The 25,663-nt window shown below is 33.6% G+C and overlaps 7 protein-coding genes across 7 annotated transcripts; all 7 read right to left on the bottom strand.

Annotated features, from left to right (window-relative positions):
* Positions 1-223: 223 nt before the first annotated feature.
* Positions 224-2,118, bottom strand: LOC105649969 (FCS-Like Zinc finger 8). Its single transcript, XM_012236821.4, has 3 exons — positions 1,582-2,118; positions 668-1,497; positions 224-511 (listed from the first exon to the last, which is right to left on the bottom strand). The coding sequence occupies exons 2-3, from the start codon at positions 1,450-1,452 to the stop codon at positions 442-444; spliced, it is 855 nt and encodes a 284-aa protein (XP_012092211.1). The 5' UTR covers positions 1,453-1,497; positions 1,582-2,118; the 3' UTR covers positions 224-441.
* Positions 2,119-8,334: 6,216 nt separating this feature from the next.
* TRM82 (Transducin/WD40 repeat-like superfamily protein) lies at positions 8,335-11,710 on the bottom strand. The gene is made up of 10 exons (XM_012236820.4): positions 11,489-11,710; positions 11,167-11,331; positions 10,627-10,807; positions 10,423-10,479; positions 10,273-10,343; positions 9,951-10,029; positions 9,788-9,847; positions 9,299-9,399; positions 9,134-9,194; positions 8,335-9,051 (listed from the first exon to the last, which is right to left on the bottom strand). Exons 1-10 carry the CDS (start codon positions 11,620-11,622, stop codon positions 8,662-8,664), a joined length of 1,299 nt encoding a protein of 432 aa, XP_012092210.1. The 5' UTR covers positions 11,623-11,710; the 3' UTR covers positions 8,335-8,661.
* A 674-nt stretch (positions 11,711-12,384) lies between these two features.
* Positions 12,385-16,820, bottom strand: LOC105649967 (Galactose oxidase/kelch repeat superfamily protein). Its single transcript, XM_012236818.3, has 2 exons — positions 16,543-16,820; positions 12,385-13,859 (listed from the first exon to the last, which is right to left on the bottom strand). The coding sequence occupies exon 2, from the start codon at positions 13,774-13,776 to the stop codon at positions 12,739-12,741; it is 1,038 nt and encodes a 345-aa protein (XP_012092208.1). The 5' UTR covers positions 13,777-13,859; positions 16,543-16,820; the 3' UTR covers positions 12,385-12,738.
* Positions 16,821-18,580: 1,760 nt separating this feature from the next.
* On the bottom strand, positions 18,581-19,437 carry LOC105650225 (non-specific lipid transfer protein GPI-anchored 26). Its single transcript, XM_012237095.4, has 3 exons — positions 19,024-19,437; positions 18,880-18,927; positions 18,581-18,788 (listed from the first exon to the last, which is right to left on the bottom strand). The coding sequence occupies exons 1-3, from the start codon at positions 19,346-19,348 to the stop codon at positions 18,661-18,663; spliced, it is 501 nt and encodes a 166-aa protein (XP_012092485.1). The 5' UTR covers positions 19,349-19,437; the 3' UTR covers positions 18,581-18,660.
* Positions 19,438-19,624: 187 nt separating this feature from the next.
* Positions 19,625-20,893, bottom strand: LOC105649966 (non-specific lipid transfer protein GPI-anchored 26). The gene is made up of 3 exons (XM_020685430.3): positions 20,312-20,893; positions 20,002-20,139; positions 19,625-19,890 (listed from the first exon to the last, which is right to left on the bottom strand). Exons 1-3 carry the CDS (start codon positions 20,628-20,630, stop codon positions 19,760-19,762), a joined length of 588 nt encoding a protein of 195 aa, XP_020541089.1. The 5' UTR covers positions 20,631-20,893; the 3' UTR covers positions 19,625-19,759.
* An 806-nt stretch (positions 20,894-21,699) lies between these two features.
* Positions 21,700-22,871, bottom strand: LOC105649965 (non-specific lipid transfer protein GPI-anchored 15). Its single transcript, XM_020685439.3, has 3 exons — positions 22,453-22,871; positions 22,149-22,247; positions 21,700-22,068 (listed from the first exon to the last, which is right to left on the bottom strand). Exons 1-3 carry the CDS (start codon positions 22,769-22,771, stop codon positions 21,944-21,946), a joined length of 543 nt encoding a protein of 180 aa, XP_020541098.1. The 5' UTR covers positions 22,772-22,871; the 3' UTR covers positions 21,700-21,943.
* Positions 22,872-24,186: 1,315 nt separating this feature from the next.
* LOC105649964 (non-specific lipid transfer protein GPI-anchored 15) lies at positions 24,187-25,230 on the bottom strand. Its single transcript, XM_037636562.2, has 3 exons — positions 24,834-25,230; positions 24,580-24,747; positions 24,187-24,502 (listed from the first exon to the last, which is right to left on the bottom strand). The coding sequence occupies exons 1-3, from the start codon at positions 25,150-25,152 to the stop codon at positions 24,375-24,377; spliced, it is 615 nt and encodes a 204-aa protein (XP_037492490.1). The 5' UTR covers positions 25,153-25,230; the 3' UTR covers positions 24,187-24,374.
* Between the last annotated feature and the right edge of the window lie 433 nt (positions 25,231-25,663).

Raw genomic sequence — 25,663 nt, 5'->3', positions numbered from 1 at the left:
CATGGGCAGAAAGGATAAGAAACACTCGTCAATATATCAAGGTTGAGAATCTTGATCCAATTTAATAATACAAGTGATGATTGCTGCATACAATCACAGCTACCAAAAAGGAAAAAAAAGTTTAGGCAAGTTCATCATTCACTGCAAGACCAAAAACTTCGGGTATAAGGGCAGAAGCTATCACATTAGTCATCATTTAAACAAATTCCACTCTACATATCTCATCCTCTCTTATCTCTATCTGCAGGTGAGAGGGTTAAAAAACAAAAGGAAAAAAAGATCTACTTAAATACTTTTGTTGTACATATTCATAGTTTTCTTCATCCAACCCAAGATTGGAAAAACTGAAAAGCTGAGAATTATGTTATAGCAAGATCTGGGTCTGCAAAAGGCTTTTTCAAGGAAGTTAGGAAACTTTTCCTTTAAATACCATCAAAATTCTCAATTCTCTACTTCATCTATCAGCATTTCTTGGTATCTGCATTCTCGACTGCAAAAGGCTTTTTCACCTCTGCATAATTGCAAAGTAAAAGAATTAGTCCAAGAATACTTATAATTTTTTTTTAATTCCAAGAAATAAAAGTAAAGGTTTGATAATTTCTTCCTGAAGGCCTAGTCTATCTGATTGAATGTATTAATGATATCAAACAAAGGGGGGAAGCCAAACCTGTAAATAAAAATGTCATTTTTCTGTTCAAGATTCTTCTTGCATGTGTAACAAAAGCTGAGGAAATTCTTTGGGGCAGAGTTGGACTTATCTGATGAGGAATAAAAATTATCCAAAACACAATTATCAAATATATGAGTAGTTCTTGGATTAGGACCATAAGAAATAACACATGTATAGTCTTCAGATAGCTCCATTTCACTCATAGATAGACTTCCTGTTAACACCTGAGGGAATCCTTTTGTTTGAGTACCAGAATTTGTAGAGCTAGACACTGAAAATTGAGAATTCTTGCTTTTAATTCCAAAATCAGCTGGGGATTTAGGCGACTTACTTAGAGAAAGAGTAAAGTTTACAACCTGAGGAATTTGGACTCTTATTTTGTTCCCAAACAAGACCATTCTGTTACTGGGTATAGAAAAAGACGCATTGTGCTCTTCATTGGATTTTTCTTCATCAATAAGAGCAATACCAATGCCTTTTGAGTCCAACTGGTCCCATGAGTGTTTGGTTTCAGAGGAATTTTTTGGGGATTTAGGTGGGTTTTTGTCATACCAAAATGGGTTTTTGGAAAGAGAGAACAGTTTAGTAGAGTCAAGGATTGAGGTAGGACTAATCGCAGGTTCAACTTCAGGAAAACACTTCAATGTGAAAGCTTTGAACTTCGAAGAACCAAAGAAAGATGGATCTTTTTTTGTTTGATTTTGGATTGGAGGTGATTGAGAGCTGTGATCAGCCATTAAAGCTTGTTTGCTGGTCACTGCTCTTGATCTATTCCTCAGCATAACTTCTTCTTATTGGATATAAGTAATTCTCACCACCTCAAATCACTGCCCAAGGGAAAAAGATAATTAGATACAGATTTAGGAAACCAAAAGGAAATTAAAGATTAAACGAAAATTTTATGAACTGACCTGAAATTGTTATAGTTAGACTATCCAAGAAATAAACGCAAATTACTGCTGGAAACTAAAATGTCTGCTAAATCTCTGTAGCCTCCATGACTGGAAACGAAAAACAAAAACTGGGTTTAATTTCTCTCGTGTTGATCTTTTCTTGTATTCCTTCAACAAGAAAAAGAATCAATTCTCCTCATAATAAACCCACATGCAAGCCAAAATAATCGGCAGCAATCATGAGGAACAACCCTGCCATTTAGAGAAAAAGGAACTAAATCTATGTGTACAAAAAACCAAGGAGTTTCAACCTTCAAGCAGAAATAGTTGAAACCTATTTTGCTAACCAACAAGAAAAAGGAAAAAGAGACGTTCGGAAAAGTTACAACTTCTTTGATTCTCTTTGCCAACTTATTTCGCTTTCTGTTAGTGGATTTTAAATCTTGCCAGTTTTTGATGTTCAGCTCTGATAAATTGACAAGAAGTTGCAAGTTTGCCAAAGGAAAGAAATACAGAGATAAAGATAGGAAGAACCTTGCTTCAGACTCCTTTTTAAAGAGAAACAGGATAAAAGAAATTCTAAAATACATACTGTTGCATTTGAAATTATTGCGTTCATTTCTTGTATTCATATGATACCTATCTATAATTTTTTATGCACCATGTCATTGTTAATAATTTAGTAATCAACCATCTCTATTATCATCCAAGCTAAGTATGTTTGAATTAATCTTTTCACCTGTATAAGAGATTTTAATTTCGAAAACTCTCGAACATAAAATTTTTATTAATTTAATGAGTAAAGGAATTACTCTCGTCGTGTGTCCAAAATATTCTTTCGGCTTATTCGATTTCTCAATAATAAATAAAAATTTAATCTTATTTTAAGATCGGTGGATGTCACTATCCACAAGTGCTTTTTAATAATTTAAATTTTTAATTTTACAAAAATTACTAACTCAATGTATCTTATTATTTGAACCCCTCCTTATAAATTTTTTAAAAAATATTAAAATATTAAAAAATTCATTTATTAAGAAATTAATTTACATTTATATGATTTGACTCTTAATGCTCCCTGTTAAATAATCTCATTCTTATCTTTATCACTTAAGTTGGGACACCTTTTTTTTTTTCAATAAAAGAATAGATTAGTGATATTTAAGAACTATTTTCTTTCTTTTTCATTTTGCTTCAATTAAAATAAATCCTTATATTATTAAATATATCTTTCAAAGAAATATACAATTACTTTGTTAAATAGAATACCCAACCATAGTATGGTGCGGTTGCATTTGAAATGCAGGTATTATAAATTCATATTAAAGTGTCGTTTTCTGTAATGTCGTTTGTGTCTTGGAATACAGTTTTACTATTCATTGCAATTTGTCGTGACCTTATAATTTTGCGGTGGTACCACTAAACGGTTATGCATGCAGAAAGAAACGCAGCAGTTGAGCATTGAGAAATTTGTTCATTGGGTGCATGCCTTTTCTTTTCTTCTTCTTCTTTTTTATGTATAACTGTACAATGTAGATATTATCGCTTTGGTTGTCCAACCTTCGTTCCCAAACCGCAACTGTCAACTTTTTCAGTGTTCTAATGGACAGTTCTGTCAATTATCTGCTCATGTCGTTTTCGTAATTCTTACCATCAAGTATCTAGTTAGGTTGCTAAATGCCAAATCTCAAATTACTTTTCAGGTTATATTATATTAATTTGTACCTCATTCTAAAAATATAAATGAAAATAAATTAACTTATCTTTCTAATAATTATTTTATAAATTACTTCCAAACATCTGGTTAATATGGTTTATTTGGTAAGTCATACTAATTTTTTTTTTTTTTGGTATAAGGATATTCTTATTATCTGTTTAACGGTTAGATGAAATATTAATAAATAAATATTTCTTTATTTGAATAAAGAGTACAATAAAAAAATAAAATAAAGACGTTAAAGAAACTATCCACGGAATAAAACATAAATTTTAAATTTCAATGGCACCACGAGATTGCAATAAAGCTATTTTAGAGACCACGTGTAGATGTTGATGAAGCATTCATTGACATTGTCGGGTCGAATTGAAGGTTGGTGTATCCTCATGTCGTATTCTTATACTCGATTTAACATTTAGGTTAATGGTGTTGGAGACGTATGATAGTCTAATGTTGAATGGATGTACAGGAAACTTAAATGTGAATCCGTATTTGAATTTTCCTTTTCAATACTGAAATTGACATTATTTTAGGATTGATTTCACCAATCCTATCTCAATTTAGCTTTGTCCAAAATTTTAATTTATAAAAAAAAATTATTATTATTTATTTTTCTGCTTTTCAAGAAATGACATTGGAGCCAAACGGACAGAAATTTATTTCTGCATTCTCATTTTTGTCCTGCAATGATATGTAAGTCCTCCGAAAAAATGAAAACAGTGAAGGGGCTATTATTGGCTTCTGCAAACAACAGGTTTTGTCGTTGAGTCCGAGTTGCAGTTGAAGGTCTTTTTGTACTGTTCTCATGCACGCATTACGGATGCAGTGAAGGTGGTGGGCCTCTCGAAAGCAATGGCAGAAACCGGATATGGTTTCCTTCTGCTAACTTTACTACGGCTCTTCTCCTAACAAAAATAACTGCCCCTAAAATTAGTTTGTTATAAAAATTAGAATTTCCGGTTCGAAACCACTTCACCACAATATTAAATACGGTCCGTTTTAATTTAATAATTAATTAAATTTTTAAAAGACATTAATTGGACCGACTTAATTTATTGAATAGTCGAATTGAACCAAATCAAAAAATATTCTTATATTCAATTTTGAATAAAATAAAAAATATATTGATTTAAAAAGAATACAAACTTTTAATTGCACAATTAAACTTCTTTTAAATCTCTAAAAGGATATAGAGACGAGTTACAATTGATAAATATTAAAACAAAAAAAAGCTGTAAAAATAAGACAAAAGCATAAAAAAGAAACTAAAAATTAATTATGAAAAAAATTAAATATTTAATGCAAATTTAACAACTAAATTAAGTATTTACTAAACTCGAAAATGTCCATCCGGTTCCGGTCATAATAATAATAAAAAAAAAAAGTCGTTTGCGGTTGAACAACGTAATTTTGAAAATGTGGGGCAAATGGCTATTACCAATCGCAAGTTAATGGTGGGTCCACTTTAAAGCAGTGTCCTTTCCCTATTATTAACTTGTACTGATTGTTCACCACTTGCACTTAAATTTGGGGTCCATATGTCAGCATTAGGTAATGATTATTTTTACTAAATTTGGGTAAATTATTATTTAGTCCCTGTAATTCAGTTTTTTTATAAATGCATGAACGTGTTTTTTGTTTATTATTTTCATTGAAGTAATACTTCTTCTGTCAAAAAATACAAGCTTTTCCTGTTAAATATTTAATAAAAGGATCAAAATACTTTTATTTTTAATGTGTACTCTTTTTGTTATAACCATCCCTTATACTAAAACTCACAAACCACAAAAAAATAATGTATCAAATTTAAAATATTGATTATTTTATTAGTTTTGCTATAAGGAAGGATATTTTTATCATTTCACTCGGCATTTAATAATAAAAATACAAATTTTGGATAGAAGGATTTATTAGTTTAATAGGAGCAAACTACATTTCCATATTTATATATACTGAAAATATATAAATTAAATTATTGATTTCATTAAACTATAAGGACCCAATGGTAATTTATGCCCTAAAATTCCATTTCTACAGTATTGTTAATAAACAACAAATTTGTTTTAATGTTTAAATTTTTAAGTTGATTGAATTTTTTCAAAGTTAAATGATATTACTTGATATTCCATAAATATTTTTTTGTTGATTGCATATAAAAATTCATTTTTTATATGTCAAAATTAATATAATAATTTTTTATTTTTCACAAATATCTTGCATTATGCAAAAATCTCAAACCTGATATTTTATTATTAAAATCTCAAAATTTTGACTTCCTTTTGTTTTTTTGGTTTAGTGTATATATTTTTATACTTGAGCCAGAATTGGTTCTTAGATAAAGTCTTACTCTCCCTATTGTAAGCAAAATTCACCTAAAGATACAGTATATTTCTACAATTCTAATATATGGATACTTTTATCGGAAACCAATATAAATGAACAGGTGGAGAATATTTAGGAGCGTAAGACAACTCTCTCCAAGAAATTTCCCAAAATGATTTCACGTTTCTATAAAATATAAACATGAATCACATTTTTACTTTTGGCTAGAACTGAGTTATTATATAATAGGCTCATCTCATATACCAAATTAATTAAAAATTATTTTTTTGAATTAAATGATGATATTTCTAAAAAAAGATAAAATAATAATATTTTAGGATAAATTTTTTTTTTTTTTCAATTGGCTTATTCATCCATACATCGGGTGTAGGCAAAATTTATTCATAAACTAAATAAAATGTTTTCTTTAAATGACTTTATAAAGCGCTGTCTCGTATCAATATATTATATTTAAAATTATTATTTTATAAATTTGTTAGTGATGTGCTGAATAGCAATAAAAAATAATAATTCTCACGAAATTTTCAAAAAAAAAAAAAATCATAAATACCCCTCGTTGAGGACAAGAAATTTTTTTGTGATGGGCCAGTGGGCCTCCTGGATGTCCCTAAATGGTCGAATATTGATGATTGTAAATGGACCCATATGGATATCTTTTACTGTTTATACATGGCTTCAAGCTTAGCTAACTCCCTACTAATAATTGACATTCCTTGCAAATTGATAAGAACAAATTCCATTATTAAGTCTATTTTACATAATTATGGATTATTAATAAAAATAATAAATTTACTAATTATAAGCAAACAAGCAATTCTGTTAGCTGTTTTTCTTAAATAAATGTATTTTATTTAAAACTACTTGTATTATTTATAATATTTTTAATCCACGAATTCATACATTTGATGGTTTGAACTGTATGTAAAATTTATCACAGATCGAATATTTTAAATCAACAAAGCTAACTTAACTCGACGGGCATGTAACTCTACTGATTCACAAATAGTAAATAATGATTGTAATCAAATTCAAAGAAGTATAATAGAAGTTCAATGATGGCAAAAAAAAACTTTTCCTTTTCAATATAATAATGACTTCAAAGCGAGGGATGTGAATGATTCCCTATTACAAATCAAAGATTGACTCGTACAAATTTACTAGTAAAAAGGCTAATACATTTTCTTATTTGTAGATCTTCAATTTTCAATTTATGGGTAGTTGTCGTTTTATGTTGTTCCGATCGACTGAAAAAATTTGTCAACTTGCAATGAGTGATTTCCTGGTCTTAATCAATAAATAATCATTCTTTTACCGAAAATTTGGCAAAAGTGTTAAGTATGAAATAAAAATATCTGAATTAAAAAATAGAATTAAATCAATTTAATTCAAGTAATATGATTATATTATTTAAATTAATCTTTTTATCAATCATGCATCATTATATAGAAGTATGAGAAATAATGTTATTAGCGAAAAAAGTAATCATTGCAAAATTAAAAATTAAAGTACTTATCTTAAAACAAGGTATAATAGTTTCTTTTAAAATTGAATTTTTATTTCATTATAAAAATATTCTACCGACAGGGCATCTTATCCAGGATAGGTCTCATTGCCCTTTTAAAGCATAGGGTCAGTCCTTAAATTTGTAAGAAAGATGCCTTTATACAGTGGATAGACACAATCGTCTTTTCACATTGAAATGGGTAACGAAAGTTACCTTAAGATCAGCAGGTCACTAAGGTTAAGTTCAAAACCAGAACTGATTTTGAAATCAATTCAAACCCAACCAATTGAAATTATGACTAATCATTTTTCAAACTAGTTAAATAAAAAATTTTGGCCTCAAAAATCAATTGGAACTGGAGAAAAATTGATTGAAAAAACTCGTTGATTTTCAATAAACCAAAACACTGATTTGGTTCCAATACCCAAGTTAATCAGAATCACTGCTCTGGTTCAATTCGAATCGGTGGCCAATGGCTACTTCAACGATTTGTAGATCTGTTTCTCAAAAAACAAAAAAAGGAAAAAAATAAAACAATAAAATGCATCTACGGATCTACTCTGCGTAGGTTCAGGCACATATCGGCTTTCAAGTCTTAACAGCACAACTTGGTGGCTTGTGCCTTGTGGGCTTTTTTAGTGCCACGTGGTAAAACCCAAATGGAATATGCATAACAGAGGCAAATTAAATTTGTCACTTTCAGTAGGTTTATAAATGAAAAATGACCTCAGCATCTCCATCAACAAAGTGGAGATCCCTTTCATGGCGTATAATTCAACAATTAAGAGGGTATCAAGCAAATAATTCCAGCAAGTCCCAGTAGTAAAGTAATTTAAAGATACTATATAACTTGTTTATTAATGTCTCTGCAACTTTTTGATTTTGAACGATAAGATGTGATATGAGATGAGAATGCCGTTGGCACCTAGTAGGATGATACGTCCTCAGTAGAGTGAGTGACTACTTGTCCTTTATTGCAGAAACAGTGCAGAAATCCCCTTTTTTCTAAATTCTTTTAGCCAATTGGCAAGGCTTAATGAATTCAAAATCTAAAGTTGCTGCTGCAGATTATATCTATCATCAAGATGAGCCAACCTTTTTTAACAGTGCAAAAAAGGGGCTCAAGCAGATTAATATTCTGAAAGTGACGTTAAAAAACAAGAACTAATGAGTATAGAGACTTAAATTCAATATGGGCAATGATAAATAAAACAAATAAATGAGAACACCATTGTAATGATTTATGTTTCCTTCGTAGTAATCTCCACAAATATTCATGTATAATAAAACGACAGATTACAACAAAACCTAAGAAAGGGTGACCCAGTATACAATGCATCTTCCCCTAACTTTTTCAGAGAAGTTGTTTCCTTGACTTGAATTCATGACCTTTGAGTCACTAATGGAGTAACTTCATCTCTACACTAAAGCCACCCTCTACAAGAAAACCTAAAAGAACTACAAAAATAACTTAAGCTCAAATGGCTCAAAGAAGCAGCTGCACAGAAAGAGTTAATTCTTGTTGTTGAAACTGTCATTTTTTGACTTTCCGATCATTTCTACTTCTCTTTCTAAATTCTCTCTTTTCAGAGGAGTAATGCTTCTTAATTAATAAATTGCACAGTGCTGTTTTCACAGCTCCAGCAGCTGCTAAGAAAACCTTTTCCTCAATAGACACACTCCCCTGCAACTTCTCTAGCAATTTCTCTGCCCCAGGTACTTCATTATCTCCCAAAAGCACTAGCTCATTGTCAGCAGAATCTGTGTTGCTTTTCTTGAAACCAGAAAGTACTCTCACACGAGCCAAAGAGTTGTACTCAGAACCACTCAATTTAGAGACCCCAGTTACCATCCATAAAAATTCGGCATCAGAGCTGCTACCCAAGCCCGTAGGAATGAAGCTTTCCCCAGCGACGGAAACCACCTAAAAGAGTAACACCAGGGAATAGAAAATCCCTATCATTTTGTTAATATCACACGGGTAGTTGGGAACTCGGGATCCTTACCTTGACAACATTAAGAGTTTGGGAAGGAAGGTCACAACTCAGCAGCAGTATTCCTTGCAAACTAACATATAAAAAGTGCAATGTATAAAGACATTCAATTAAAAGACTGGCAACTCAATAAGGAAAAAGGACAAAAAAACAGATGCAGAGAGCTTAGAAACTTGCCTTTGAACGGCCACTGCAAAAAGATTCCCATCTGAGGTTGTGCATATGTCGGAGATAGCGAAACAGCTCTCATCACTTCCATTGGACTCTAAAAGCCCTGCCTTCATTAAGTCAAAATGAAAAATGTAAAATAGCCAACCAACAGCCAAGGCCACCTTATGTAAAACTGGAGCTCCTATTTTCTAAAACCAACCAGTTAATATCTGGTTGATCATTAATCTTGTTTGAGTTATGATAAAAACAACAGTCCACAACTTAGGGCTTTGTGCAAACAATCTGACCGATTATTCTACTTCAGAAATGGAAAACAAGAAAAATCCACTCCAAACTTATGTCGGCAAGATCAACATGGTAATTTTCTAATGGTAAATTCATATTTCCAGATTTGACTTAAATCCATCAATTGTGCAAGTAACAATTTTTGGGGAGCTATAGAAATTAGAAATTAAGAACCTCAAAGCAAGTAACAATATTTATGAAAAGACATACCTTAGCACCAACTTCACAAGTATCAAGAAGAGATCCAGAGATAATATCCCACAGGCGAACCTGCATATTGATGCCAATCAAATCTCAAAATTCAGTTTGCTCATCTAGGAAAATGAAGGCATCTAATGTAAATCATAATAAGTTGCTATCTTTGAGTGCTCACGGTTGAATCACCGCTGCCAGAAACAAGAAACCCCTGAGGGTAATCCACAGTGCGAATAAAGGCAAGGCAGGAGACAAACCTGTCAATTATGTACAGAAAGGGACAAACATCAATGTAGCTAATAGAAGGGAAAATTCAATTGCATTAGTTAAAAGGCATCAAACCAAATTCAAGACTAGCTAGCTAAAAAGCAAGCAGCCACTGGGTTTCAATTCTATTGTGCAATACTAACTTTGGGCCCCATTTCTAATTCCTTATAATGTGCACAAATAACACCATGATGCAAGGAAAAACTATAATCATAAAATTAAAACTCACTTACTCAGTATGACCAAGGCAAAAACTTTGAATCTCATGAGCTCCATCTAAGGGCTTCTTTGGAAACACAGTAACCTGTCATGAGAATAATATGACATAAGATCATACGAAACCAAGCTATGTCTCAATCAATTGGAGTTGCAAAGTGACTTACACGAATCTTAAAGTCCCGATCTGCACTAACAATAAACTGTCCATCCGATGAAAACTCCTGATCAAAGTACTTATTAATTCGAGGGAATTTGTTGGTGACACAATTGTATTTGGCAGAAACAAAGTCTAACCCTAGTTCCAAAAGAAAGAACTTGGCCAACATTAATGGAAGAAGATGAAATATAGCTAATTGAAAATAGCTCACCAGGCTAGTAATGATGCTGCAATAATGAGCAAGCAAGGGTGCTGCCTTCTTGTTCACTAAAGATTCATTTCCATCAAGGTCATGCAGATCCACAACCCAAACAACTCCAAATTTATCAGCAAAACAAACATACAACCCATCGTTGCTTATTGCAACCGCACTCACTCTTTTCTCTGCAGATCTGTTGCGTAAAACGATCAGGAATATCGCACTAAAAATAATTTTCACTTTCAGCTCATAAATTGGAAATTTAATCCATTTCTAAGAACCTGGCATTCATATCAAAGAGCAAAGATACAGATTTTTTGAAGCTACAATGAAATAACTCTATTTAGGTAACATTCAATACCAAAGCTAAACATGGTTAGCATTTCCTTTGCAGATTTATGACACTTTTGCCTAATCTAAATCGATCCATATGCCATAAAGGACAAAACTTTTAGAAAAGTCGATGCATTTCCATATGTACATTTCAAAGATACTAACAGCAAGTGCCCAAACAAACGAAATGGATAAAAAACTTCGACTAGGAGAACTCACACAGAACTAATGCAGCGCCAAGAATCGGTAGACCATATCTTAATAAGTTTATCGTCACCGGCTGATACCAGAAGCTTCCCGTTTGCACCATAGCGAATAGCTCTTATAGAATCCTTATGGAAAGGCTCAGCGGAATCATCCACCAAAGGTACCCCGGAACAGTCTCTAGCATGAAATTGCAGCCATACAATAAGCAAACGCGTTATTTAAATTACACTTAAAAATTCTCCAAATTGTCAATCTAATACTCGATTACTTCCTCAGTTCGATCGTGGGTACCAAAAGAAAGATTACAACAAGGGAAAAAAGGAACGTTGCTTACCGGAGGTCGAAGATGCGGAGATCCGACCCGACTGCTACTGCGACAGAATTTTGTGTCGGATGAACTGTAATTAAGGCCGGAGCCACCTCCATATCTCTGTTGTTTTCTCCTGCTTCAAAGTGAGTGTCCTCCATGCTCAACCGCCAACCAAGGAACGGTTTGTTTTAGGGTTTTATCGCAGATGAAGATTTGGAGGGCTTTTTTTATCCAAAAAAAAAAAAAAAAAAAAGATTTGAAGGGTTTAGTGCGCGAGATTTTCGTGGCAATGTTTTGAATATATAAACTGGGCCTACTCTGGGCTCTAGGAGTTCACTTAAAGCCCATTATCTATTTTGGCCCCGACGAGATATAAAAATAGTAACCAATATGATATTGATTCGAGTACTTAATTAGCAAAAACATTGCATTTTATTGCAGGTAGATTAGTCTTTCAGAGAGAGAGGGCCATAGTATTAGTAGCATAGCAAGACTTGCTCGTAACAGTGCAAAGGTGAAGGTGGAAAAACCCTAGGGGCGGAGGGAGGGGGACTGGGGGAGCCTAAATGCCATAAAACTCCAAATTTTTTTAACAAATTTTCCCTATAAAAGAGCACAAAAAATTTTCCCTCTTTGATTTGATCTCCTTATTTTGGAATTTGACTCCGTGCTTGACCATCTACTTTGTAATTTGTATGATTCAAAATCATAGAACCTTTCAATTTGTATTAATGGGTATCAGCACCGAGTTGGGGTTTTGCAAAGCAAATGGAGGAGGAACAAAAGCACAGGAGAAACGTAGAATGTATAAGCCTCATTAGTAAAATTGTTGAACATAAATTCTTTTCAAAAAAAAAAAAAAAATTGTTGAACATAAATGGAACCAGTTGGCCAGCATACATTTGGCCCTACACCAAAAAGAAAGAAAATGAATAAATAGAAACTGACTGGCAAACAATTTGGTCACTTAAAATATCCAAAAAAGGAGGAACAAAAATGGGGAAAGAAAATGGTTCCTCGTCCTTCCTATTAGTAAAATTCCATGTATCATACGTTGGTTAAACTGCTTCAAGACCTCCAGTGCCCTCAGAATGGGAGTTTAATCCCCAACACCCTAACATCAACAGAAATCTCAAGGGCAAAGATTATGGCCTACAAACAAACAAGGAAGCCAAAGAGAAAAGTTACATTCCTCCTCGCAAAATAGGAGGGAAATCAATGCCTTGGCAACAGCATAATTTTCACAACAAAGCAACAAATCATGTAACATAAACCTAAATTCTCAGCTGTGTACATCCAAGTATTGTACCACGGCACCGAGTCATTGGAGCTGCCTGGCGCCAAGTTGGCCTCTCACCCCCAAATGTCAATATATCAACATCTGACATTGGCTTGATTTCCCAATTCCATCGGTCAGGGCCTATAACTCCTCCAATCACATAGATTTCATCTCCAAGCCCAATCATTGCAAATCCAATACGTTTCCGGAACTCAGATGCAGAAACCACAACCTTCCTCATTTTCCCCTCCAGTTTGCAAATCAGTCCATGGCTCATCACATATAAGGCCCCATGAACAACTGCCATTGGACCTTGAAGCCAACCATAATCCTCAACTGTCCATCCAGACGCTACATTGTCTAATACTTGCACCGTTGATAAGCCCTTGTGCAAGACATGCACCTTTCCCCCAATAACTACTCCAGAGCATGCTGAATTGTGAGTGCGATGAAGATCAGGAATTGGCATCCAGACATCTTTCTCTGGATCATACATTTCTGCTTGAGATATTGACTTTCGGCAGCTGGTGAAGCCACCTGCAACTACTATCTTCCCCTTTAAAACACAGCATGCAAACATTGCACGGGGAACAAGCATGGATGCACATGGAGCCCACTGTCGGATTACAGGGTCATACGACCAGACTTCATTGGTTGCAAAGCTTCCATCCTGGTCACCTGTCAATGGGTCTACAGCATCACTACCACCACCAAGCACAAATAGTTTTCCAGCAGTAGAGACGACACCAAAGTGGGCTAGGTGCCTGATCTTTGAGGGCAGCACAGGCAGAGTAATCCAAAGATCTCGAAGAGGATCGTACAGCTGCCACAAATTCTCTGGATCAAAAGCACACACGCATAGCAGCTCTTCTGCTGAACCAACCTCTTCCCGTGCTTTAAACAGCTCAGAACTATGTATGGCAGCTCGCCATGATCGAGAAACAAGCTCTAACTTGGGATGGAGGTAGAAGGGAACTCGTGCAATGCACCTAATAGCAATGGCGTCTGGAAGACCATCAATCAGCTCAGACATATTAATCACTGCTTCACTTTGTCTCAAATGAATTTTCACTTGTGAATAGTTGCTTTACTGATAGAAGTATTAGCATAGGCTATCTGGCACAACAGAATGAACAGGCATGGTTATGTGGCAAAACAAGTCACAGTTCTGGAATTTCAAAATCATTCTATCTGAATATCAACAAGAATGAAACTAGCAAACTTGTGCTCAGACAGAGCATTGAGAACACCCATCACTTCACTCCACACAATGACAAAAAGGAATGCCACAAACCAAACTCTTATTTAATCCATCTGAACCAGTCTTCTCCACTTATATTTCAAAACCTTAGATAAATCAATTAACTATACCTCTAGCTCCAAAAAGGAGGAGATAGAAACAGCACAGCAACACAAGTAATAATCAAAATCTGTATGTCAATGGACTTTATCTCTAATGCTCAAACTGCAAAAAATAACAATACTACAATCTCTTTATCCATATAATTCTCACAAGTGGAATTAAAGCTTCCTTTGGATTTATCCACAGTTTTGCCTTGTCTTGGAGAAAACTTTTTACAAGGACAACAATAAAGATCTTGCTGTATCAAATTTAGCTGATAGAATCTCAAAATAAGAAATAATCTCTTTGGTGGATTGTTGCATATATAGAAATTAGGATGATAGTACAGAATATCATGACCCAAGCAGAAACTGACAGCAGCATCTGGAAAGGACATGGATTAAAGAAACTCAAAGACTAACAGAAAATAGAGACAAAAAAGAGAATTTAACCTTTCTTAGGACTATACTTCCTTGTTTTAGAGATTGGAAATTTGAGAAGAGTTAACTTGACTTCTTTATGAGAACATTATGCAGCTATTTAAAGTATTATCATTTTGGGGGCACTCATGATAACAAAAAGTATATGTGCTGGAGATAATTTTGTTATGTAAAGTAGCATCTAGAATATTAGCTATGTTATTCCCTGGAGATATTGGAATTCTGCTATAAAACACTTCAGATACATATAAATTTTTTATGTCCCTTAAAAACATAAATCTATGTTCTTGAAGTTTTAATAAATGGAAACGAAAACCAATATTAAGCGCCATTAATTCAGTTGAAAACTCAATCAACATTTTTTTTCACCATTGATGTGACTCATATTTTGCAAAAATGTTCTTACAATCATGCCAGTAAAAGCACATAAATCTATTAGCTCATGTGATTTTTCACCAAATGGCTAAACATTAAAACAATCCTGGCAAATTAAACTAAAAAGAAAATGAATAGGGCTCAGATATCATCCCAAATTTCGTATTTTCTTTCAGAAGTAGTACCATTTGAAAATAGAAAAAAAAAGGTCAGCATAAACAATAGTGGCACAACCCTCATGCCCTATTCTTAACAATGTTCAGTCATCCAGAAATTTGAGGCAATTTACTTCCTTAATCTACCACTTTCTCAGAAATTCCAGAAAACAATCATTAGTATTTCTTCATCTCTTTAGAACTATCAAAAGTTCTCCAAGCACGGATAATAGGTAGTACATCAAGAATGTTTGCACACTATGGTTCTTTGGGAGATGGAAATAAGGAGGAAAGAAACTGGAGAGCAAAGGAAGGAAATTTTTTTTTTTTTTTCCTCATCCTGTTTGGTTACCATATATAGGGTGTAAACGAATATGATATAATTTTTGTTTACGCACTGTCAACACTGCTCTTTATTTACTAAGTAATGGGGTCAAACATGGAAAATCAATGTAAGTAGTAGGTTGGCTCCCACTAGTCCACCCAAATGGGCTGAATTGATTCCTTGCTAATGGAATGAAGCTTGGTTCTTCCCTCCTCTTTCTACACATTTCCTCCCAACCAAACATTTGGCAATCCATCCCTCTCCTTTCTTTCCACCCAAATTTCCTCCCAGCCAGACATTTTACTAAGGTATCAATGCAAGAATGAAGAAAAAGAATCATCTTTTTGTAGGTACATGGGATTGGTGAAGAAGATGAACCAGACTACACACTAGATTGCATGAAAGAAATGAAGGGGGAAAAGGTAGCAAAACCATACCCATACAAGCCACGTGTCTGAAGAACTACATTCTTCTTTTAGAAGTGCTGAAAGTATTGAAATCATTCGGATTCAAATACAATGCTGCCATTTGCTATGAATTACCAAGTAGATTCATTCATACACAAACAAAAATGGACTGATCACAGAAATTTAAGAGACAATATTGACACGAGTCTTCATAAGCCTTTAAGATAACAATTTAACTCAGGGACAAATCAGCACCCAACAACACAAATCTCAATTATGTGTTAACCTCATAACATAAACTCATAAATTTGACTGGGGAATGCCCAAAACCTCCCCAGCGAATGAATGTCTAGCGTCTAACACATGCAAATCGTCATTAAAACTCCTAAATTTCAAGCAAATTCAGACGCATTTCTGAACATTGAACACAAAAGAAAATTCTAGCAATTAATCTAGTCCTTTCAATTCATTACAAAATCAAAACGCAAAGGCACGAAATTGAAATCAAAACACCCAGAAAACTTAACCCACCCCCCCCCCCCCCCAAAACAAAGCCACGGAACAAAAACAAGCAAGCGGCAGTTTGTTAACTTCCAAAAGAAAACCCAGTTGGAATTCAGCACAAAAAAAATGATGGTGTTAAATAATTTCAAAAATCCAATCAAAATTCGAAGCAATTGTGCATCACAATTTCGTCTTTTAACTTATCACAGTTGGCTTAAACAGGAAGAAAGAGTCTAAAAGACACGCTTTACCTGAAAGTCAATAGGATTCGCGGGGTTGTGTCGCTTAGATTTGTAAACGCAAAGAAAGGGAGAGGAAGAGAGTAGCGTAGAATTGCCTGCGAGGAGAGAAAGAGAGTATTTTTGACAACTAACGAAAGAACAAGTTACAAAAACAAAGCTTAAACAGAGATGTTTGTTTCTTGATTTTTATGAATTTATTAAATTGATTTGTGAGCGTTAAGGAAAAGTCTTTGTATTTGTATTCGTAATCTCTTTGCTTTGCTTACCCTAAGATAGAATATTAAGGCAATTGGGATATTCCTTCCTCTTGCCCTTTACCTTCACTGCAATCTGCAACAATGGCATTTTCGTTAATTACCAAACTGTTCTTGGTCGACACGTTCACGGCACGTGGTTGAATTGCAGCACGACCACTTTTTGTTTTTTACGTTTTTCTTTAGCCAACGACTAAAGCTACTATGCTTGTTTTTTGCTCGCCGACATGTCGTTTAGGACAACACAGTCGCATTGAGCCGTACGATTTAAATTTCGGGGCGTCCTGCTCTCGCCACTAAAATTGCTTTGTGGCCCTGGCTAATGGCTATACTCAAACCTTTCAAATTCCTTCAATTCTCTTTTTCTTTTATTTGTTAATACTTTTGTTTCTTTATTATTTATCCATCTTTTAGCTAATATAATTTTTTCTAAATTCAATTATAGATTCCTAATTGTTAAAATTCTTTGAAGATATTCAATTAATTAATATCAAAGTATTGAATTATTACCTATAATTTTATATAAATAGAATAATAAAATTGAGTATTTGTGTATTTATATAAATTATATTCAAGCTACAAACATGTCAAAGATTTACATTGATGGTATGTAAATGTAGCTCGTTGATCAAATAACTAATCAGAGTTCATAGAACTCTTTGTAAGGCTTGTCATTATTATCAAATATTGTATTATATGTAATTTATAGAAATTTTTATTGACTTGAAAAGAGTGATACTTAAAATTTTAATGAGTTATGCATGGGCAATGCAATATATAAGTTTTCACATTAAATATATTTTCCCTTGAAAATAAGTAGCAAATAAAAAATCGTCAATATATGACATATTTAATTGTAATTAACTTTACATTTTATTTATTATTTTCACATTTATATAACAATTTTGGAATCAATTTAAAGTTTTTTGTCTTTTTTTTTTTTTTTTTTGTTTTTTTGTTCTTTCTAATGTCGTTCGTTTCCATGTTTCCACAGAGACATAGAAAACGAAAACAGTCATTCTACAATAATGACAGCTAGTCTCCTCCAGTTTGCTTAAATTTCAAAAATCGTGTTTATCTGTCATCATCATTTGAAATTGCATAATACCTTTGCTGGTCGGAAATGACAATGTTGTGTGTTGATGGCTCTTCTATGGTTTTCTTTTTCTTTTTTTTTTTTTTTTTTTATTTTTATTCCGCTGCAAATGTTTTGTTTTGCAGTATTGAAATTAGGAAATTTAACGGATATATATTAGAAAAAATCTATTTATAGATATATAATTAGCAAATTATTTTTATAATTTCCGGTAAAAAATATTATCACGATTTTATTGCAACAAAATCACTAATTTGACATTTACATTTAATTCCATTAAACTATTTACTTTTTGAAAGACACTGTTTTCGGTGTTAAATTTAAATAATCTTATTTAAATGAATAATTTTGCCGAAATGTAAAATGTGATTGTAATTTTAATTAAAATTTAAGGACTAAAAATTAACGCTAAGTGATTTTCAATTATAAGATGGTAAGGATTGATTGGTCAAACACTCCATAATAATGTATTCTTATTACTTGTCAAATCTATAAAATATAGAAAAAAAAAAGAAAAACTTGGTGGAAGCTTCTTCTCTCATATGATTGTTTCCAACTAAAGTTATTTGTATGGCTTTTGATTAGTTGTTGAATTGGAAGTGAGATATTGACTCTGTGCAAAACTTATTTCTTTTGAACTAACTAATAATTAATTATTATTATTATTATTATTATTTACATGAAAGTGCAAAGAGTATAATACCAAATCCAAAATGTTATAATTTCTGCAGAAGAATTATTACATTTATGTAAAAAAAAAAATACACACTCCGTGGTCTAAGAAATAGAGTCTGGAGCATGAAACGCAATAAAAAACAAGAAGAAGAGCAAAGAAAATGTAAAGTTAATGGAATTTCCATTTGATGTTCCATTATCTGCCGTTGGCCTACTCCTGGATCCACCTCCTACAACAACCATAGGACAACCTAAAATGACTACTAAAATTCAAAATAACTAATGAAAATTTAAAAATAATAATAATAAAAAAAATTGTACCTGAAGGAGAATTTGGTGTTCCTGATGGAGAAGCTGCAGGTGAAGACCCTATTCATACATCATTAATTATAAAAGTGAATTAACAATTTCCAGAAAAGGGTTAGTTAGAAAATAATGAAAATCGATCTTTCTTTTCTTTTTTACCATTGCAATTGCTAATGGGGGGAGTTTTGACATTGCAAGCATTAGGGAGAGCCAAAGCTTGAGTCTGATTAACATTGACACCAAGTGAGGAGGCTCCACCATTAAGGACCTGACATAGACACCGAGGCCGTGATCTTACCACAGTAGCTAGTTGTGTACAGCATTGGGAAGATGGAGTTGTTGAGTTTCCTGTTATGTAGTTTAGGCATGGAGACATGCTTATCAGCACATTTCTGCAACTTAATTGTGCATTAGCCCCTAACCAAAAAGTCGCAATTACCGCCAATGTGAGTATTATCTCCAATTCCTTCCTCCTAATTTCCATTGATTTGCAATTTCTGTATATTCTTTTAATTCTGATATTTTTAGAGATATGAGAAGGAAAGTGGATTTATAAAGGGAAGATTGTGAAGAAAAGAGTGGTAGCTGGGTAATATTGTTCACCAAGTTTCCCTGCTTTATATAACAAAATTTTCTGGTAAACAACTCACCTTTCAGAATTGATTATTATTTTCTTTTTGTATTAATAAAGTCATGCTTTTATGTCTTTCTCAAATATTCCCAACGCAGCAAAAAAGGAAAAAAAGAAACAGGTCATTAATTTTCAGTAATAAAGTAAGAATGGAATTAGCTTATTGTTCTTGCTACAAGTTTGCAAGTGATTCATCAGATACGGTTACAAGTGCATATAGCTGCAGATAATAGAACAAGAACCAAATCTTCACATGTAGTAAAGTTAGAATCTAATAATGACATTTGAAGCACATGAAGCAATGAAAATGACGAATATGGTGAGATGAAGTTGCATTCTTGAAACGCTTGCTGCAGATGTGCCTCTTGCTGTTGGGACTGTTTTAGAACCACCTCCTGTTTTTGCCCATAGAATTATATGTATGATCATTAAGATGCCATATTGGGAAAAAAAAATGAAGTTCGGAATTTTGGGTATGCCTGAAAATGTTTTTATCATAAATATACCTGCGGGAGTGACAGGCAATGATGGCGGCACTGGCGGCCCATTAGCAGTTTCAGGCGTATTAGGAGTTTCAGGCGTATCATCTGCTGGAAGACTTGCTGGAGAAATTGCTGGAGAAATTGCTGGACTGGCAGCTGATTCTAGACATACCCAAGTAAAACCAAAATAATTATATAAAATTTATTGTTCAAACCACACACACACACACACACACACACATATATATATAGATATATATATATATATATATATATATATATATATATATATATATATATATAACATGTAATGAAGCCTAATTAGTTGAGATACCATTGCACTGGCTAACTGGTGGTGTTTGCACTTTACAAGCTCCAGGGAGCGATAGAGCAAGGGTTTGGTTAATGGCAATGCCAAGTGATGAGCCACCACCATTAAGCAATGCACAAAGACACAGTGGCTGAGATTGAACTACATTAGCAAGTTGTGAACAACAGGAAGAAGATGGAGATGAACCATTTCCTGAGACATAGCTTAGGCATGGTGATAATCCCACGAGAGCTATAGTGCAGCCTGACTGAGCAGTTGCTCCATGACAAAGCATCATTACAAGGACTGCAAGTACACATAGGTTGGCCCCTTTTGATGCCATTTGGATGTTACTTGAACTTTTTACAGGAAATCAAAAAGGTTATAAGTATTTCCCGCACAGGGGAGTTCTGTGTTGTGAAATTGAGTAGAAAATGAAGATTAGTAGGATTTATAATTGAAGCTACTGAGGAAGAGAATCTATTAGTCCTATTTGGATGACCAACTTATATTAATTTGGTAGAAATACTGCAAGAAGCTCAACCATATTCTTGCTGCTTGAAAATCAAGTTTCTTATTATAGGAATAAACACATATATATACAAGTTATATTGTCAACTTGTTTGTTTTAACAACCCATTATTTTTTATTATATGAGCGATGAAGTTTTAGTTTGGCAGTCTACATCCAAGTCTGCATGATTGTTGGGTAGCCAAGTCCCTTTGAACTTTTGGATATTTTTTTTATTCTGATTTGAGTTCTGCAAATTAATCATATTTATTTTTATATATAAGATTAGATGAACATATGGCATAGATCAGATGGCTCACAAGTCATTCAAAGAGATAAATGTTCAATCAATTAAGTGCCTTTTACTGATAAAGCAAAAGTCTGCAACTGCAAGTGCCCAACAGATTAGTTTAAAAACTGCATAATTGACTGTCCAGATTTGTTTCCAATCTGCTAAAATATCCACAATATTGATTGGTTTGGAATTAAAAAGGAAGGACTTTGTTTAAGTTCATTTGGCATGGTGATATCTTGTAACATTATTTTGACCTTTTTAGCCTTGCAGAATCCCCATGTAATGTTTTATAGTGCTGAGCCAAAATTTTATATTTTAGTGGAGTTATCTTGTCTCATTCAAAAATGGTTTCACAGGCAAGCATCACATCTGCTATGCTGTTTTCATAACCATCTAGAAATTTTCAATTGACTTGTTTTTCTTTTATTTTTGCATCTTTTAGTAAGTCGCTGCCAATGATTCTTCAGTTACAGTTATTTTCTGCTTCGAAATTGCATTACTGTTACTGTTATTTTGTAAATTTTTTCATTTTTTTTATGTTCTTGATTACTGTTATTTTGTTCTTTAAAGAGAAGAACTGAAGAAAGATGGAAAGATGGAAAAATGATTTTTACAAGAGGACAAAAATCATCTTATTTTTCATTAAGCAAACCAAACAAATAATAGTAATACAATCACAGTCTTGCTAGTATAAGCAAGAATCATCTTTTAAGACGCTAAATGAAAATTGTAAAATCATAATCAATATACTAGAACGGGCTAAAATATCACTCTGGAAGATCAACACTCAGAATTTAGAGCAGATGAGATGGAAGAACATGAAATGGAGGGATTCATTCAGCCACGAAATTTCAAAATCTCATGGCATTTGCCGCAAGTGAAGCACTCAGAATCATGAATAAAGAGAGATGAAGTTGCATTCTTGTGATGGTTGCATCTGAAGTGCCTGCTGCTGGGACTCTCTTGGACCCACCTCCTGCATTAACTCAAGAAAACGTAAGGAATTTTGAATGGTTTGTGAATCAGGACTGCAAATTCGAAACTTTGAAGTATTACCTGCAGGAATAGTAGGCATTGATGATGTATTTGGAGTAGATGGTGTATCATCTGAAGAATCTGCTGGAGGACTTAATGGTGAGGCTGCTGGACCATTGTCTATATTCAAGAGCAAAAATAAGTCAGACCACAAAAGATACATAAAAATTATTGTTTCTAACTGGTCATAATATTATAAAAAGAGTGTATCCGGCGTTTCTGATGAGAAAAATACTAATGAAACTGTTGATTAAAGTTTGTTTTTCTAGTGAATTTCATACGTTACTGTCATAAAAACTTTGAAACAGATTGATTGTTGATGTACCATTGCACCGGCTAGCGGGGGGAGTTTGCACATTGCAAGCTCCAGGGAGCGATAAAGCAAGGGTTTGGTTAATACTAATTCCTACTGATGAGCCACCACCATTAAGCAATGCACAAAGACATTGTGGCTGAGATTGAACAACGTTAGCGAGCTGCGAGCAGCAAGAAGACGAAGGGGTTGAGGAATTGCCACTAACATAGTTAAGGCATGGAGATAAGCCCATAAGGACCCTGGTGCAGCCTGATTGAGCAGTAACTCCATTAAAAAGCATCAACACAAGAACCATAAATACACCTATCTCAATCCCTTTTGAAGTCATCTTTATTGCTGAAGATTGTAGCAGAAAAGAAAGGGTATAAGTAGTTGTCTGCAGTTAACACACAAGAGACCTGTTTTGATTTTTTGGGATTGAGTATAAAAGTGAAAACTAGTTGAATTTATAGTTGGTGCTAAAATGGAAGAGAATCAATTAGTTGCATTTGGATGGCCAACTTTATCTAAATGGGGAGTTATTTAGTAGAAGCTTAACCATTTCCTCCACTTGGAAAGTTAAGGTCTTTAATAAATGCATACAAATTGGGTTTCTATACTTACCGAATCGATTTGTTTTAACAACCCAACCCATAAAATATTTTTCATATAAGGATATGTGGCAATGTATAACTAGTTGGGAGACCAACTCTTTTTCAAACTTGGATTATCGTTACTAATTGACCAAAATAACAGATCTTCCATCCTCATATATATATATCTATATCTATATATAAATATATATACACAGTACAGAGGTTCAGTTGCAGATTTAACAACTTTTTTATTGGAACAAAGACCATTAACAATACTATATGGTTCTTTCGAAAAACATCTAACCCAATGATTCTCAGGAGATAGGTTTAATTATTTCTAGGGTTAGTTTATACTACTTGCAAAATTTATATTTTCTGTGCAAAAACTGATTTCTTTTGTGTGTACTGTGGACAAACAATAAATATCAGTGGCAGCAAATTTGAGTTGCACAAAAGATGGAGTGAAGGACGAGAAAGGAAAGTTTTGAGCTACATGGATTGTAGTTTTTGTGTTTCTGATTTTTGGAAATCAAGAATAATCCTCTCTACAAAAAAGCAGGGGAAGAAAGTATACATCAACCTCAACAACAACTAAACCATAGTCCCAAACTGACTGGTTGGGATGGTCTGCATGAATCCTTTGTTTCCAATATCTGTTCTGATCAATACCAATACAAAGTAAAGTTCAGGCAGGAAAAGAAAATTTTAAATACTTTTTGTAGATGCTTGGTGCTGTGTGTCGCCTAAAAAAAAGAATAATCTTCTCTCTGTCACTTTTGAACTAGGAGGAGAACTTTTCTTTCTTCTGTAGAAGACAGTGAATATGGAAACTTTTCTATCATTTGCAGATGGGAGAAAAACTTTTCTTTGTCTTTGAGGAAACTTTTCCGTCGTTCTTGTTTTAGTTTTAAAATTTTGGGCAGAATATATATGGAATCTGCATTTAGCTTATCAATTAGCATAAATTAATTTTTGTATTATTATCAAGTTCCATAGGAATTGGAATCCCATCTCAACTTGATAAATATGTCGAATTCATTATCTTCTTTAGTTCACTGTATATGCTTCACAGTTCCTTTTATGTACGTTCTCTGTTACTATTCTGTTTCTTTCTTTTGTTGTTTAACATCAAGGAGGAAGAGGAGCGGATTTGAAGATTAAAAAACAGTTCTTGTCCATGAAAGTACCAACCATCAAGATCTCTTTATTTATCAAACACAACTAAACAAATAATAATACAATCACACTCACTCCGAGTAACAGAAGCAAGAGTCAATCATCTTTTAACAGACAAATACAAAATCGGAGAAAAGAATCAAATTTAACAAGCCACAAATTCCCCTTCGAGATTCCGGTTCAGAATTTGGAAAAAGCTGAACCACACCACAAAATGAAGAAAGCAAAGAGCATAAGATGAATGGGTGCTTTTCTGATACTTCCATCTGATGTTCCATTTGTTGATGGTACTGTTTTTGACCCACTTCCTGCATTTACCAAAAATAAATAAATAAAATATCCTCAAAATGAAACCTCTATTCGTTTATAATTTCTAATAAAATACCTGAAGAAGAAGAAGGAACATTTGATGTTGTTGGAGTAATGGCAGGCTCAGGCGTTTCATTGGGTGAACCTGATGGAGAAGCGGCTGGAGAAGTTGCAGAAGTGGTGGGTGAGGGTGAAGCTGCTGAAGTGGCAGGCGGAGCAGCTGATGTGGCAGGCGCATTAGCAGCTGTTTGACCAAAGTCACATAGTGAGCATATATATAGATATCATTATTTCCATAATTAAAGTAGATTTATTTAGAATTACTCTTACCTTTACACTGGCTAATTGGTGGGGTTTGCACTTTACAAGCACCGGGCAGTGAAAGAGCCTGAGTTTGGTTTATGTTAATGCCTAGGGAAGGAATGCTGTTATTGAGGAGTGAGCAAATGCACTGCGGTGAGGATTGGACCACACTGGCTAGCTGCGAGCAGCAAGAAGATGATGGAGTCGTTGTATTTCCTGTAACATAGTTGAGGCAAGGGGCTAGGCTTGTGAGCACATTGCTGCAGCCGGACTGAGCCATAGCTCCACCATATAGCATGCCCACAAGCACCAGAACTAGACCAATGTGAATCCCTTTTGAAGCCATTTGACGGTTTCTGAAATTTTTTGGTGATGTTAAAATGTTTGGTTGGAATTTGAAGGTTGGATGTTGAGTGAGAGGCAAGAAAAGGAAATGGGTTTATATAGGAATTCTCCTAAGATAAAGACAAGTGTGTTGGTATATTTAGATGACCTACCTTGACTAAACTAAGAGTAGTTTGATAACTAAGCGCCTATGGACGTAAAGCTTTTCAATTTATCATATTAAACTTACACGTTGATTTGCATTATATACATAGAGGAATTCAAAATAGGGTTTGGGGCATTACAATGTAATAACTCTTTCCAGAATTCCTAATTATTTAGGAAATTTATTTAGTAAAAAAATTATATGATTAGATTTTGAGAGAGTAATTAGCATTAATATATCTGAGGATGACAAATCCCAAGCTAATGGCTTGCCTAACATATACCTAACTTGAATTCCTGAGGATTCCTTCAGCTTTGCAAGTGGTTAAAGCAGTTGAACTCCACAGTCCATTTCAAATCTACCAGTT

This window comes from Jatropha curcas, chromosome 5 (assembly GCF_041381405.1).
Source record: "Jatropha curcas cultivar XTBG-Jc1 chromosome 5, XTBG_Jcur_1.0, whole genome shotgun sequence".
Classification (NCBI taxonomy): Eukaryota; Viridiplantae; Streptophyta; class Magnoliopsida; order Malpighiales; family Euphorbiaceae; genus Jatropha; species Jatropha curcas.
The sequence above is the reverse complement of the archived record's forward strand: the minus strand, read 5'-3'. Positions and strand labels throughout refer to the sequence as shown.